Source organism: Osmerus eperlanus, chromosome 14, assembly GCF_963692335.1.
Source record: "Osmerus eperlanus chromosome 14, fOsmEpe2.1, whole genome shotgun sequence".
Classification (NCBI taxonomy): domain Eukaryota; kingdom Metazoa; phylum Chordata; class Actinopteri; order Osmeriformes; family Osmeridae; genus Osmerus; species Osmerus eperlanus.
The window spans coordinates 4,323,512-4,339,868 of record NC_085031.1 but is presented as its reverse complement, the minus strand read 5'-3'; the positions used below and the strand labels follow the sequence as shown (position 1 = coordinate 4,339,868).

Here is a 16,357-nt window from a genome sequence, read left to right as displayed (position 1 = left end):
CCCCCCCACACACACACACACACACACACAGACAGACACAGGTGTTTTGATACAGGGACTCTCTGACTAACCTAACACAGACACCCATGGAGAAAATCATTATTCCTCCCCACGACACACCTTATCACACACACACACACACACACTCACAGACAGTACTGTCTACGATAGGGTGTATACAATGATATACCTCTCTATCCCACAGTATGTTATCTCCCTAGAATGTTTGGCATAAGAGCACATTTCTCATTGCTCTGACAGCTTGTTGTTTCCATACAGTTCATAGATAAGATAAAGTGTACCCAGAAGACTGTGTGCATATGGTGTGTGTGAGTGTGAGAGAGTGTGTGTGTGTGTGTGTTGCTGACACTGGGTTTATTTGCTCTATTCCAGGGTGTGACTGGAATGGATGGTCATCCTGGACCCAAAGGAAACATTGTAAGTATCCTGATTCACCTATGCACACACACACACACACACACACAAACACCCCTCTCACACACACATACCCACATGCTCAAACACTAGATATGACGCTAGACTGGTCATATTGAGGCCTACCAGCCTGGAACAGGAGAGCTCCTGCTCCAGAATCCCTCTCCGTTGGGAATCCTCCGAATTAGGGGGAGATAGAAGATGTACGCCTCCTACTCTCCTCATGGACACCGGAACATAAGTGATTGTCAATTAACTGGGAGGCTAGGCGTTTGTGTTTGAGCTTCAGCGGTTTCTTTCATCAGGAAAGAGTGTGTGTGTGTGTAAGCGAGTCCTAGTGTGTGGGTATACATTACGTGTGAGAGTGTGTGTGTGTGTGTGTGTTTGTGAGTGTGAGTTCAATCTCACTCAGCCTATGCAGAACAAGAACAATAACCTATTATATAAGGTCCAGCGTGAGGAAGAGGGAGCACACACACACACACACACTCCACGTGTATGGGACAGCTGGAGGATGCTATAGTAGGGGTGTATTTGAAGGTTGTTTTGTATTTGTTCTTTGCCAGGGCAGCAAGGCAACCCCGGTACTCAGGTCAGTATGACGCCAGGTGATGTCACCTCCACCGCGGGTCCGGGACCACGCCCTTCTTGTGGGCTGTCATTGGTCGACACCAGCTACGACGTCGTTGTTTAAAAGAACAGTATTTCAAGTGTGCTTGATTTGCCGCACTCGTGGTCGATCGCTTACGGTATCCACCAGGTCTATTGTTTTCATTGCAGTGGTTGAGACAACTCAAGAACACCCACGTATTTGATTGTCTATTGTGGAGTATGTTTAAGGTCCTTGGATGATCCACGTGTCAGTCATGAATGTTCTTGTCTTGTCCTCCATGAGAGGATGATGAGTTTTCTGTCCCTCCTTCCAGGGTCTTCCAGGGCCACAGGGAGCCATCGGCCCCCCAGGAGAGAAGGTGAGGGCCCCCCACAGCCACTGTCCCTGAGACACCTCCTTGACAGACTGTCCAGATCACTACAGGAGCCCTCGTCTGAGATCTGGATTGGTCTAACGTTCTTCCTCTCCTCCGCTCCTCTGTCCTCCTGTCTCCTCTTCTCTCCTCCTGTCTTCCTCAGGGTCCAACCGGTAAACCAGGACTTCCAGGGATGCCCGGAGCTGACGGCCCCCCGGTGAGCACACACCCGCCACACACACACACCCGCCACACACACACACACACACACTTACACAAACATACAGTCACAGCCTCCAACCAGATGAGAACGTGTCATCAACAGGTGGGCCTCGGAAGGTGTCAGATGGGATGTGGGAGAGGGGGGGGGGAGGGGGGGAGGGGGGGGGAGGGGGGGGGGTACATAGATGGAACGAAAGTGGGAGGGAGAGTGAATGTATGTGTGAACAAGAAAAGAGAGCTACGTGTGAGCAACATCTGTCTCTCCCAGCCTGGAGGGATGCCTGTAATCTCCTGAAATCTCTCCATACCTATCTCTCTGTCTGTCTGTCTGTCTCTCTCTCTCTCTCTCTCTCTCTCTCATCTCTCTCTCCTCTCTCTCTCTCTCTCTCTCTCTCTCTCTCTCTCTCTCTCTCTCTCTGTGTCGTTGTCTCTCTCCCTTTTTCTCTCTGTCTCTCTCTCTCCTTTATGTCGTTATTTCTCTCCATCTCCCTCGCTCTCTTTCCCATGCTCTTGCTACCTTATTGCCTCTCTCTTTCTCATGTTCTCTGTCTTTCTGCCTCTGCCTCTCTCTGTGCATGTCTTGCTCTCTTTCTCTTTCACTCTCGCTCTCCCTCACTCCCTTCTTTCTAATCTATCTCATCAATGGACAGCTCAAAGCTTCTCCGTCTCAAGGGAATATAATCAATTTCCCTCAGTTGTGTGCGTGTGTGTGTGTTTGCATTTGGGCATTGCATTTCTGTTTATGTGTAGCTGTGTGTGTCTGTGTGTGTGTGTGTGTGTATGCGTGCCATTGTGTGTGCAATACGGTGTCTCCGATAACTGTGCAGGCCCAATTTAAGAGCCTTGTAATAGCCCATGGCTTGTATTATACTGCGCATTAAGGAAGAAATCCCAAATGAGATTGAACTCTGCAGGCTTTTATTCCAAATGGCCTTTTCCAAAACCCCTCATCCTCAGGTGCCTTTACAGCATAATCCCCTCGTAACCGGCTGTCGTAGGGGCATTTATGGATGTAATTATCCTGCATGAACCTGCCATTAATGCTGTTCTCAATAACTCTCAGGGTCACCCAGGAAAGGAGGGACCTTCCGGAGAGAAAGGACATTTGGTAAGATCCTCTTATTTTACCCCCCCGTCTTTCCGCTCAGCTTTATGTCCTCCTAGATCCTCCTCCTCTCCTCCTCTGCGTCCCCCTCTCTGCTGTTGGTGCTCTCGCTCTGCTTCAGTTCTTGGTGTCTCGTATTCCGCCCTTCTTGTCTTTCCTTCGTCCTCTTTCACTCCTATCTACTTCTCTCCACCTATTTCTTCTGTCTATCTATCTATCTACCTCTCTCTCTCTCTCTCTCTCTCTCTTTGCCCCTCCTCTCTGCTTCCCTCCCTCCAAGCCCTCTCAGACTCACGCAGTCTGTTTCTGCCCTGTTCCCTCTGGAGACGTATTTGCATTCTCTTCACATTTACATCGCAAAAGACCACGTGTGAAAATCCCTCTCTTCCACTCATCTGTCTCTCTTCAGGGCCCCGCCGGCCCTCAAGGACCAATCGGATACCCTGGTCCTCGAGGCGTGAAGGTGAGTTTCATGCGGCCCTGCCTCACTGCACCACCCCAGCTCGGAATAACTCCCTCCACAAGACATTCACTTCCTCGATGGGTCACATGACGGCAGTAAGGGCCTTTCCTATTGGTCAGAGGAAGTTATCCCAAGAGAAACCTGAGGTTGTTATTTGTGTTCCATGATGTACCTGATGATTAAACGTCTCCACTGAGCTCTGGCGTCACGGCCGATCTCGAACGTCTTTTGTTGAGTGATCAGCCATGCTGGCTGTGGTTCTGCTGATGGTGCAGGGCCTGTCTTTGTAGAGGAGTTAGAGGGGGACGGGGGGACGGGGGGGGGAGGGGGACTGGGCCGAGGGGGGATTACGAGCAGAGGTTAATCTCTGCGGAGCTCGTAGCTCGTGGCAGAGGTGGCGGGGCGACGCTTTTTATGGCCAGACACGGCCGTAGCTCTTGTCCTTAACAGCCCCGAGTGTCACCTATCCTTCCATCCATCACTCCCTCCATCACGCCCTTCATCTCCCCATCCCTCCCCCCGTCCCTCTTTCAACGATCCGCCCTGGCCTTGATAACAGGCCCCCACCTCCCCTCATTGCCTTTGCCTCAGTGTCAGCCAGGACCACTTCCCCCCCCCCTCCACCCAGCCCCCCTCCACCCAGCCCCCTCCACCCCCCCCCCTCCACCCAGCCCCCTCCACCCAGCCCCCTCCACCCAGCCCCCTCCACCCAGCCCCCTCCACCCAGCCTCGCCGACACACAATAGGTTGCGGGGAGAGCTAGAAGCCCATCAAATGATCCACACGGGGAGAGGGCTTAGAGGCCAAACTCATTACTACAGGGCAGAGCAGACGAACGCACAGCAGACCAGACCAGAAGAGACCGGAAGAGAGCAGACGAGAGCAGACGAGAGCAGGGCCGAGCAGAGAAAGGCGCATGAAAAGCCACCTGATCCACTCTACTGCACACTTATGATCCATCTGTCTGCCTGACTATTTATCAATGAGCTCCAGTCTAAGGTGCATCTTTAGTTGTCCTAGTAATGTGGAGACGGTGGCATAGCTGCATAACATAACTGGCCTGGATAGACACTCCAGGACTACTGATTCTGGTCTGGCCCAGCTTGGTAACCCAGGAACCCTTGGTAACCCTCTCTCTCTCTCTCTCTCTCTCTCTCTCTCTCTCTCTCTCTCTCTCTCTCTCTCTCTCTCTCTCTCTATCTCTCTCTCTCCTCTCTCTCTCTCTCTCTCTCTCTCTCTCTCTCTCTGTCTCTCTCTCTCGCTGACAGGGAGCTGATGGTGTACGGGGTCTGAAAGGACACAAGGGAGAAAAGGTATGGGCACTGAGTACTGTGTGTAGTTTGTGTGTGCGTGTCTGTGTGTTTGTGTGTGTTTGTCAGTGGTGTGTCTGTGTTGAACAAAAGCTATGAGATGCAAAGGGATGATCTGACTCCTTTGAACACATAAATCAACTACCAGTATTCGAGAAGTATGATGAGAAGATGAGGATAATGATGTTTATGGGATATTAAAATGTAGATTGTAGATCCCACAAAGTCAGGCCATCCTACCTCGACCAGTTGAAAATGAGAATCGGTTTCTATGGAAACAGTGACTGCCAAATGCATTGATACATCTGAGTGAGTGCGTGCATGTGTGTGTGTGTCTGTGTGTGTGTGTGTGTGTGTATGTGTACACATACATAGTTGATATGAAGTTATGCTGCTCTCCAATGACTAACTGTCAGAGACAGATCTACTGTATGCCTTTGTGTTTTCTCAAAACTCAATCTGAGCTTCCCCTCTACACATGACTCCCTCCCTCCCCCCCCACCCCCACCCCCCACCCCCCTTTTTCAGGGAGAAGATGGATTCCCTGGCTTCAAGGGAGACATGGGCATCAAGGGAGACAGAGTAAGTGTTTCGCCTTTTGGAGATTGTTGTTTTGGGAGAGATGTTTGACTGGTATCTTGAGTTTTGCGACTAGGCTTTGCTCCCCTGTCCGAGTGGTCGCCATGACGTCACGTGTCTGTTCACGGTTCTTCTACCTCTCTGGGTTTTAATTGAAAAGAACTTGAGGTGCTTAAAACTCCACAAAAGAGGGATTGAGTTTAATCTCGCCGGTCTGAAGGGATGCAGACTTTACTTGAACTGATTGAGCGCATCGATCCTCTTTGTCACCTTGGCCCTTTGTAGCCCTGAGTCACTTTGACTGCTGAGTCACTGTGGAATTGTGGGTAATGAGCAAACAGCGACTGACCTCGTTGCCAGCCCTGGCAAGTGTTTGCGTCCGTGTTTGATCGTGTGCGTGCGTGTTTGATCGTGTGCGTGCGTGTTTGATCGTGTGCGTGCGTGTTTGATCGTGTGTGTGTTTGATCGCGTGCGTGTTTGATCGTGTGCGTGCGTGTTTGATCGCGTGCGTGCGTGTTTGAACGCGTGCGTGCGTGTTTGATCACGTGCGTGCGTGTTTGATCGTGTGTGTGTGTGTCCAAGTGTGCGTACATTTGTCTCCCATGTATGAATGTGCCAATCTGTGGGTGTACAAAACCATATGATGAGATATACTTTTTTGTCCCCTTGGGGAAATGTTCCTTGGGCTCAGTGTACAGTATCGGTGCGTGCGCTTGTAGGAGAGAAATGGAACACCCATCCACTTTGCTCTGCATCCCCGTTGCGCCCTCGCTCCAATTACCCGTGACGGCGAAAACTTTTCGATTCGAAGCCAGAAATAGCTCTCCACCCTCCACCTGCGTCGGTGTTTGGCTCTCTTTGTTGAATTGATGAAGAAGAAAAAAAAGACCTTTTAAAGTGAGAAAGCACTGGCACTGGGCCTGGCCTCCACTTCAAACGCAGAAATCCCTGGCCAGCCCATCTTCACATGCGTGGAGGAAGAAAAAGCAGCAATCGATGGAAGGATCACGTCTTGCCGGACGGAGATAGAGAGACGAGGGGCTCCCTCCTGTCTTCCTCAAGAGATGGAGAGAATTCACATGAAAGAACGAGAGGATTTAAGAAGAGTCTGTGTGTAAGAGAAGCCTCCCCGACCGGAATGGCTTATTATTCCGCACTCTACATGGAGTGTGTGTGTTTTGTATTGAGGAGTATTTTCATGAGCTGTCTGTACAGTATCCGCGTGTGTCCAGCAGAAGCCGTTTTCTCAACCTGTGTGTACGTGTGCGTGAGTGTGCGTGTGTTCAGAGAGAGACAGAGCGAGTGTGTGTGTGACTGTAAATAGGGACTGTTCACGGTCCGTCGGGTCTCTGGAGCTTGTCTCGGAAAGTTTGAAGCGTGGCGTCGTTTCCATGGTGTCTCTGTGACCCCCGAATGGAGGTGCATGCTGGGACAGAGCAGCTATGACTGCCTCTCACGTCCTCTGAGCTGACAGCAGGGGAGATAGCCTCATTTGATTCTACAGCCAATTACTGAGCATCACTACTGCTACACACACACACACACACACACACTGACACACGTACATCCTCTCTCTCTCCCTCTCTGTCTCTCTCCGTCTCTCTCTCTCTCGCATACACATTCACTCTCTCTTTCGCACACACACACACACACATACAGTCCACCAACTCAGGCGTGGAGCAGTCTGAAAAGTACACTGGAGCAGTGATGCCTGCTCTTTAAGTACAGTATAAACGATACTGCGATATTCAAATGTGAGCTTGCATGTACCATACTGAGGTTAGTAAACATGATAAGCAGTGGAACTGGGTCCGTAGGTTTGGCATGATGACATGATTGTATATAAATAAAAGGCTAAAGGAACCCTAACCCCAACCTGTTTTACCTGTTTGTGTGTGTGTGTGCTCAGGGTGAACTGGGATCTGCAGGACCAAGAGGAGAGGATGGCCCTGAGGGCCCCAAGGGTCGCTCTGGTCTCCCTGGAGACTCTGGACCTCTGGGACCTAATGGTGAAAAGGTGAGACGTCCCTCCCCTTCCTCTCCCTCCTCCACCGTCCCTCATTTCTCCTCCTGAGTGGCTTCATCACAGACACGAGGAAGTGCAGTCCTTTCTCACCATGCCTCTTCACCTCCTGGGATTCCATGGATCAGATCTGGGACAAGCGGAGGAACAGTTTTCCATGTTTGCATCCCACCCACGTTTAGTAAAGGATGTGTGTCCACAAAATAGGTTGGGCTTGACCCAGAACAGGGAGAAGAACAAGGAAGGAAAGCAGTCTTCATTATTCGGTGACTTCTAAACCCCAGAAGGCAAAACACGACTAGCTCTACTAATCCGACAGATCACAACTGATCGCAAAGCTCTTTGGCACATTGTACTCTCAAATACCCAGCCACAGGCAAACTAGTACGTTTCTAAGGGATAAGTCCTAGCTCTATTTCTTACGAAAGCCACTTCAGGAACTCTCGATTGTATGACGAATGAGACTGTTGTTGATTGTTTTTGCTTTGCTTGTCTCGCAGGGCAAACTTGGTGTTCCTGGGTTGCCAGGTTACCCAGGAAGGCAAGGACCAAAGGTAATTATCCCTCTTTGCGTGTGTGTGTCTGATGTACAGTATGTATCTGAGACTGTGCAGTAGATGCTCCTGTTTCTTAATAAAACATGACATTTATGATGACCCACCCCCCCCCACCACCCCATACACCTCTCTTAGGACATGTCTTTGACGTTAGCTAGTGGCAGACATGTTTGAACCTTGCTGATCAAAGAACGGGGGTTTTACTCATCAAATTGTAGTCATGCCGACCTCTGCCCACAATGCCGTTTCGCTGGCCCAGCATTTAAAAACTTCTGCATAGTCTTTAATGAATGTGCTGCATATAATATCTTTCTCTTCCTCTCTCTCTCTAATTCTCCCTCTTTCTCTCTTTATATCTCTTCCACTATCTCTCTCCACCTCTCTCTCTAACTCTCCCCTCTTCCCCTCTCTCCTCTTCCTCTTGTTTGTCTTATTTCCACGCACAGGGCTCTCAGGGATTCCAAGGTTTCCCCGGAGCCAACGGAGAGAAAGGAACCAGGGTGAGTCGGAGGTTTTAGTATTCCTCTCGTCCCTGAGAACTCCCGAGATCAATACCGAGTTTGACACGGAACACACACACTCTCTCTCCACCGGTCTCTCTCTCTCTCTTCCTCCCTCTCCTCCCCTCTCCCTCTCGGTGTAGCAGTAACAGTCCCACCGTCTTATGTTTACCAGTAAAGTGGAGAGCAATGTAAAAGGACAGGAGGAGAGGATCAAGGACGAAACAACGACTCCATTGCAGCTTCCCGTTCACTTCCACAGCCCGTTTTGTTATACGCTTTGAAATCCGGCCCCCAAGTTGTTCATCACTTGTTTGTGGAACCCGTGCAATGTTTCATTCTCCTATAGAAGGAACGGACCATTAGTTCAGACTGAAGAGTGATGGTTTGTTGTCATGTGCACAACAGAACGGTATACACAAAGCTGTTAATCTTCTCACACCGCGAAGCTTCACGAGGCTAAAACCCCAGATCGAGAGAGAGAGAGAGAGAGAGAGAGAGAGAGAGAGAGAGAGAGAGAGAGAGAGAGAGAGAGAGAGAGAGAGAGAGATAGATGGATAGCATATTAACATGAGTTGCACTGGGGCTGTTCTCTGTAAATCTTAAACCCAAATAAAGCTGTAATCAGTTCATACATTATATTTTTTTGCATACATAAATGGAAGACACTGATATTACGTGAGATTATTACAAATGACATACTTTGTTTTATGATTCATCACAACGTTCTTTTGCCACCAACTAAAAGTAATCTGTTGTGCGTTGAGGCATTAATCTCTTCTTTATTATGAAACATTGTCTGCAGTTTGCTCTTTGTATGGTCGCGACTTTCCTAGATAACTTTCTTTAGGTCTTGTAGTGTCATTTGAGTTTTGAACTATCCACATGCTCTAGGTCTCCAAGTCAGTTGACGCCTCCAACCACTCTCTCATCCCATGGTCTCTAACTGCATGGTGGGGTTGGAATTAGGCTGATTCACTTGGCTGAATATCAGAAGCTCATGTCACCCATCGACATCAGCTAGAATGTGACCTCTGATGCTGACAATGTGTGCTTGTGTGTGTGTGTGTGTGTATTGTCCTATGTTTAGGGCACAGCTGGAAAGCCTGGCCCAAGGGGACAGAGAGGACCAACGGTGAGACCACACACTACACCTTGACCTGTTGCTACTGAGTAGAGTAACCATGACAACCGCTGATGCCAGGTGGCAGTTGCTAATTACCTCCATTTTGACATGAAAGATGGTTTGAGCGGAGGCACATTGAACGGCGAAGGAAATCTTCACAGGTCATCTCTTCTTCCTTCTTCCTGTCCATCTCCCTCTTTCTCTCGCTTCTTTTTCTTCCTCCTTTCAGGGGCCTCGTGGAGAGAGGGGCCCGAGGGGACCCACAGGAAAAGCTGGACCAAAGGTATGACACAGGTCCCCTTTGTTAAGTTTTATCTTAAGATACGTTTTTTCATCACATGCAAAGAAACTACTTAAAAGGTTATACTCCGAAATCGAGCACGGGAAAGTTCTTTGAGTCTTTGACCATGGCATTTTCAACTTTGCCTGTGACAACTTCCTGCCTCTCTCTTCTTGCTTCCAGGGGAACTCAGGAAGTGACGGCCCCCCAGGGCCTCCTGGTGAGAGGGTAAGTAAGCTTATCTGGCACTATCATCCTGATCCATTTACAGTACTGGTCATTGATTCACTAATTAGTGGGTCATCGGTTCATTGATCGCTTGTTGTTTTGTGTTCAGGGTCTTCCAGGTCCCCAGGGACCAACAGGATTCCCGGGGCCAAAGGGCCCACCAGTAAGTCTGTTACTCTAACCACTGTGTATTAATCAATGCCTGTCATGTCTTCTATCCTACAATCCTTTAACGCAGATCCATTAAGTGCTAGCCTAAGTTGTGTGGTGTGTGCGTGTATTACCAGCTCTGAAGTGTGTGTGCTCGTGTGTGTATGTGTGTGTGTATTCCAGGGCCCCGCCGGAAAGGATGGTCTGCCCGGACACCCAGGACAGCGAGGAGAAACTGTGAGCAAACGCACCAGTCACCACAGGAACGTTACAAGCTGGCGATGTAACGTCGCAACGACGTTGCCTAACCCCAAACCTTCTTCTTCTTCCTCCCCAGGGTTTCCAAGGCAAGACTGGCCCCCCCGGACCTCCAGGTGTGGTGGGACCTCAGGTGAGCCTTTTGGCCTCTTAGACAACCGCTAGCGATCGTACCTGTACAAATGAACATTAGCAGAGGGTTTCATCCAAAGCGATGTGCAAATGTGCACCGAATGAGGACGGCAGGCGACAAAGGGACTGGAAGGGCACAGCTCTAACAATATGGCAGTGGTTAATGCCACGGCGCGGCCTGTTAAGAATCCTCAAACTAATCTGCAGGGTGTTACAGCTGCAGTGATGGTGCATGTTGTGGATGTAGCGTAGTGGATGTCGGGTGATGGGAGGTCACATGGTTGTGAATTCAGACAACCCGCTGGCACAGCTGCTCCTTCTCAGGCTGCGTCTCGTTTAGATGATCACAGCTTGCAGTTTTGGGAGAAATGTTCGGACTCATCAAAACGCGGATAATATATGAACGCGTGTTTGTTTACTCGCTCGCTAGATGTGAATAGCAATGAGGGAAGGGCTTCTTCTCCATCGACGGTCTAATTGGTTTTGTTCTGTGATGGTCGTGAGCGTGGACTGAAGGTGTTGTTAGGTTATTAAGTCTGTCGTTAGCATCTCACAAGGCAGACATTGGGTGTTTAGCAATGCTTGCTCCTATATCTCAGGAACGCTCCCTGCCAAAGTGTTGTTTATCCTCTTAGATATTAGCGGCTGGGGCTTCATACATTATGCATAGACAGTCAACAGTCATTTCCTGTGTGTGGCTTCTCTGCTAATGGTAATTAGGCACATTACGCGTCGTAATGATATTCAGATGAAAGGCGATGATGGCTTTGTGACTAGCGTGGCCTCCCACTCAGCACACAACCACGCACTCTGTGACACCTCCCTCTCGATCACCAGGCACACCGCAGCTCTCTTAACTAGCTGGCTGCCTTTCCCACACGCTTGCACTCCTTCACTTCCCTCTACCTCATCTGTCTCTCTCTCTCTCTCTCTCTCTCTCTCTCTCTCTCTCTCTCTCTCTCTCTCTCTCTCTCTCTCTCTCTCTCTCTCTCTGTCTGTCTCTCTGTCTGTCTCTCTCTCTCTCCTCTCTCTCTCTCTCTCTCTCTCTCTCTCTCTCTCTCTCTCTCTCTGTCTCTCTCTCTCGCTCTTTCTCTCTCTCTGTCATTCTATTGCTGTTTCCCTCTCTCTCTCTCTTGCTCCTGTGTTCCTTGTTAATCCTGCTCCCTTTTATCTCACCTCTCTCCCTCCCTCACCTCTCTCATCCCTCTCACTACATCCGCACAGTTTCCGAGTATTGGCTGGCACAAACTCGGACTAGGTAGTACACAGACAAAACATTGTATTTGCCTTCATTTCTTTCCAATTATGCTCACTGAACAAGTGGTATTGCTCTGTCGCCACGGAGACACGCAGACAAATAAACAAACCGTTCGTGCTCAGGTTCCCCTGTGATTTTGGGTAGACATTTCGTTGAGACAGCCGCGTTTACACTTTGATAGACAGGCTTTATGTTCACTGTTCGATGTTACTATCAAAGGTTGCATGGCATTTGAGATTCAGTGACATTTATAGTAGCTAGACTTATAATACTCATGCAAAGTAACTTCCAGTGGATTTGCCTGAGTGTAAAGAGCTCAAAACATGCATTGAGATTGTTTCCAAAATCACGAATGATCTCACTTCATTTGTTTGCCCTCCCTAACTGTACTCCTCCATCTATCCACAGGGACCCACCGGTGAGACAGGACCCATGGGGGATCGGGGCCACCCAGGCCCCCCAGGACCCCCTGGTGAGCAGGGTCTACCTGGAGCTGCAGGGAAGGAGGGAGCCAAGGTAAGCGCCTCTCCTCTAGTCCTCTCCTTTCCAGCCCTCACCTCTCCGCTCCTCTCCTCTTCTCTTCTCTCCTACAACTTTTCTTCCTCTCACTGGTCACCACCAGCCTACAGCGTAGACATATACACTTCCTTCACCTGGAGCCTCTCTGTGTTGCCCTGCAGGGTGATCCAGGTCCCGCAGGCCCAGCTGGTAAAGATGGTCCCCCCGGTCTGAGAGGCTTCCCTGGAGAGAGAGGTCTGCCCGGCCCAGTGGTGAGTGATGCTGCCTGGAAACCAAACTACACTTCCCAGCAGGCAACAGTGTCAACTGCACTGCCTTTGGCTCACTTTACGACTTACATGGCATAGACAGAAATGTCTAACTTTCAAAAGTGAGTTTTTTTCTGATATTAATTCATTTCAGGAGCTGAAACTTAAGCAGAATCCTCCTAGTCTTTTCGACATGGGTTTTATTCAATTTGGTAATCTCACGGATCAAATCCCATCCTGAGGGGCCCTCTTCCATTCTACCCTCATAAAAAAATGGAACTGAACAGACATCTGATTGTTATGTAACTACCATGCATCAGCATCTAATTATAGCCTCATTAGAATGCGGCGATTTCCGTCATCGCTCCATTAAGTATGTGGGATCTTCTCGCGATCGACTCTGTCTGTTGAGCGCAACTAGAGAGTTGACTTGGGACAAGGTGACGTCTCTCAGTGAGTCTCACGCTCGTCTCTTTTCCTTTCACTCAAGCACACACACACACACATACACACACACACGTCTGCACACACACACCCTCGCACGACTTTAGGGTCCTCGGTGGGGGTCGAAGGATATTCCCCGACTCCCAACGGGGGATGCTGGGATTCAGAGTCCACGGTGAGGGAGAGGTGTGGGCTTTACGCCCCCCTCTCTCTCCTGAGAAGAGCTGGAGGATTGGTTGCTTTTCAAAGTCCTTCCTTCTGTCTCTCCACAGGGGGCTCATGGCTTGAAAGGAAGTGAAGGCCCCAACGGCCCACCTCTGGACCTGCTGTGAGTAAACATGAAGACGTACTCGCACACACACACACACACAATGTGTCTCTCGCCCTCTCTCTCTCTCTCTCTCTCTTTCTCACTCTTAGTTTCTCACTATAGTAGCGTTAGCACCAACTTCCCATCCTATGCATTACATAACATCATTTAAGCCTGTTCATCATGTAGCTGCAATTCTTACTTTGCACATTTGCCTGACATGAAGATGTTCTCCCAAGATGCTTGAAGGGGTTTCTATAGTTCTAATGTAAGGTTTGCAGTTCTAACTGACCTGGTTTTCTCGTGTTCTGCAGGGTTCTCCTGGTGAGCGTGGACCCGCCGGCCCCGCTGGACCCACTGGACTCCCCGGCCGCCCTGGACCTCAGGGACCCCCAGGCCCCTCAGGAGAGAAGGGCGGACCAGTAAGAACCAGTTCTGCATGGCTGTGAACTCAGCTACTTAAGCTTCTGGAAATGTCACTAATGTAAAGCATCACTGTTGGATTGTCGAGGGTCATTGTGACATTTTACAGCAACATTGCGGGAGTGTACAGCACCATTGTGATATATCACAGCATACTAGTGAGGTTGTGTAGTGTCGTGGTGCTATGTGTCTTTGCGTTGGTTTCAGCTCTATTATTTAAATGCTGTCATTACGATCCACTGCTTAAATCCATGAAAGCCACCCGAATGACATTGAGATGATGTGATGACGATTTGCAGGGAGAGAAAGGACCGCAAGGCCCAGCCGGAAGAGATGGTGTCCAGGGACCTGTGGGTCTGCCCGGACCTGCTGGCCCTCTGGGACCCCCAGGGGAGGACGGAGACAAGGTGAGGCAGGCAGGGAGGGAAGCAGAGGGGGAGGGAGAGGAAGAGGGGCAGGGGGGGGTGTCGGGTACCGGGCTTCCAGCTCCTAGGGCTGGCCGTAAGAGGCGTAAGATGTGAGGTGCCAGAGATATTCCGTCATATCTTTGCAAGATGCGCGATGGCATGGCAGGCAATGCAGCATCATGAACAATATAGAAACCTCGACACGAGGAATGGAACGCACGCACACGAACAACACACAAACGTCACGGTGGACAGATCAAGGCCGGGCCGTCTCTCTCTCTCTCTCTCTCTCTCTCTCTCTCTCTCTCTCTCTCTCTCTCTCTCTCTCTGCCTGACAGGCAGCGTTAGCTGGGATCGACAGGTCTTTAAGTCGTCGGGGCTGGCGGAGGGGCAGATCCTCGCTCATTCGTACGTTTCGTTCCAAGATGGAGGACGCAGCGAGAGCTGGAGGAAGTGGCAGAGGAGGAGGGCGGGGGGGCGGGGGGGGGGGGGGATATTAGTATGCCGAGACACGCATAGAAACAGATGCAGACACACACGGCCCTCCCCCCCACCCCTACCCCCCCCCCACACACACACACACACACACGCACACTCACAGAAACATTTGCGCAGAGATCAGCAGTACTTGAATCTCTTTGCCGTGGAGGAATCCCTCAGTTCTCTTCGGAAATGGGCTTTATTCTTTTCCCTGGCTTCACGGTGACAGGGGCATGGGAACAAGGCAGTTTTTGCCACACCGATAAAAAATGATCTCCACCTCTAGCATTTAAACAGTTATCTCCCAGGGTAGGCTCGCTACAGCTGGGACACATCCACTCCAAGTGTCTTTGTCTAAGAGCCTAACGTTCCTGGAGAGGCAGAGGAGGAGGAGGAAGAGGTGGGTGAGAGAAAGAGAGGGACGGGGGGACGTGCGAAGGGGGGTGTGGGGGTGTGTAGGGACTGTGTCGAGTGAGTCACTGTTCCTATTCTCGTTCACACATCCCGAGTCTTGCGAAAGACGCAGGGTAACGCGTCGAGGTGCGATCCTCTGCCCAGCGCCTCTCGGAGCTGCTAATGGGTGGGAGGCCAGACCTGGGGGGTTGAGGGGGGCGGCAAGGGGGATCGCTGAGACGCTAAGACTCTCGGGCGTGACTTTTAGGAGAGCGAGGTGCCAGGTTGGTGAGGTACGAGTGAAGTCACGTCGAAGATCGCCATGTCATTGTTTGTCCCGTCTGTGGTTCTAACCTCTGCAGGGAGAGATTGGAGAGCCTGGTCAGAAGGGAGGCAAAGGAGATAAAGGAGAACATGTGAGTTCAACCGTGCCTTGTATTGTCTACTCTGCTCAACTCTACTCTAGTCTACTCTACTCTATTCTACTCTGCTCTACTGGACTGTTACTCTAATTACTCCACATTAGTCTACCCTACTCTACTCTGCTCTACTGTACTGTTACTCTAATTACTCCACATTAGTCTACCCTACTCTACTCTGCTCTACTGTACTGTTACTCTAATTACTCCACATTAGTCTACCCTACTCTGCTCTACTGTACTGTTACTCTAATTACTCCACATTAGTCTACCCTACTCTACTCCATTAGTTTCCACTCTACTGTAATGTACTCTACTTATCGTGTCTGTGCAGTGCTCTGCGCTACTCTCTAAGATTATATTTATGTATGCAAAATGTATTGCATCCACACAGCCCACTTGCCATGTGAATTTATAGGATTTTCAAGTATCTTCATTTATAAACCTAACCCATTACTAAGTGACTTCTTGGATAACCTAACCATGCTTGTACAGAACATTCCTAAGGGTGATGTGTACTCATATTCACCCTTTGCTCTCATCCTCTTCCCCAGGGTCCCCCTGGTCCTACTGGCCCACAAGGCCCGGTTGGAGCCCCCGGTCTCACTGTGAGCATCCTGTCCGGCTAATCTAGACCTTGAGGCCTTCCTGTTATGATGACGTCACTTCCTTCTACTGGTCAGTTTCAGTTGTGGACCTACTCCATATAACTCGAACATTTCTCCCCCTCCCTTCCCCCCCCCCCCCCCCCCCTCCCAGGGTGCTGATGGGGAGCCCGGGCCCAGAGGCCAACAGGGCCTGTTCGGACAGAAGGGAGACGAAGGATCCAGAGGGTTCCCCGGACCTTCCGGTAGAACCCTTAGGCCTCGAGCCCCCTTCTGACTCTCCTGACAGGCCCTGTTGGACCCTCTGACCCCTGAAGGTACTGTATAGAGTTCCATAGTGCTGCCAGGACTGACCTGTGTTGCCTCTGCAGGGCTTGCCTGGACCCCCCGGTGAGAAAGGAGAAACAGGAGACGTCGGTCAGATGGTAAGAATTCCTTCGCTCAAAATGTGTCTGGATTACTGGAGACATGAACTCTCAAATGAAATAGCATAAGACAATGTGAAGGACCCTTGT

The 16,357-nt window shown here is 50.2% G+C and overlaps 1 protein-coding gene across 1 annotated transcript in view; it reads left to right on the top strand.

The window, feature by feature from the left end:
- Positions 1-636: 636 nt before the first annotated feature.
- Positions 637-16,357, top strand: part of col5a1 (procollagen, type V, alpha 1) — a 30,504-nt gene continuing 14,783 nt past the window's right edge. Inside the window, 28 exon segments of the mRNA XM_062478152.1 lie at positions 637-676; positions 1,002-1,027; positions 1,362-1,406; positions 1,567-1,620; positions 2,689-2,733; positions 3,140-3,193; positions 4,462-4,506; positions 5,032-5,085; positions 6,992-7,099; positions 7,606-7,659; positions 8,109-8,162; positions 9,253-9,297; positions 9,518-9,571; positions 9,752-9,796; positions 9,906-9,959; positions 10,130-10,183; positions 10,284-10,337; positions 12,003-12,110; positions 12,275-12,364; positions 13,078-13,122; positions 13,125-13,133; positions 13,430-13,537; positions 13,838-13,945; positions 15,181-15,234; positions 15,792-15,845; positions 15,997-16,087; positions 16,132-16,141; positions 16,207-16,267. Coding sequence (XP_062334136.1) covers positions 637-676; positions 1,002-1,027; positions 1,362-1,406; positions 1,567-1,620; positions 2,689-2,733; positions 3,140-3,193; positions 4,462-4,506; positions 5,032-5,085; positions 6,992-7,099; positions 7,606-7,659; positions 8,109-8,162; positions 9,253-9,297; positions 9,518-9,571; positions 9,752-9,796; positions 9,906-9,959; positions 10,130-10,183; positions 10,284-10,337; positions 12,003-12,110; positions 12,275-12,364; positions 13,078-13,122; positions 13,125-13,133; positions 13,430-13,537; positions 13,838-13,945; positions 15,181-15,234; positions 15,792-15,845; positions 15,997-16,087; positions 16,132-16,141; positions 16,207-16,267 — 1,623 coding nt within the window.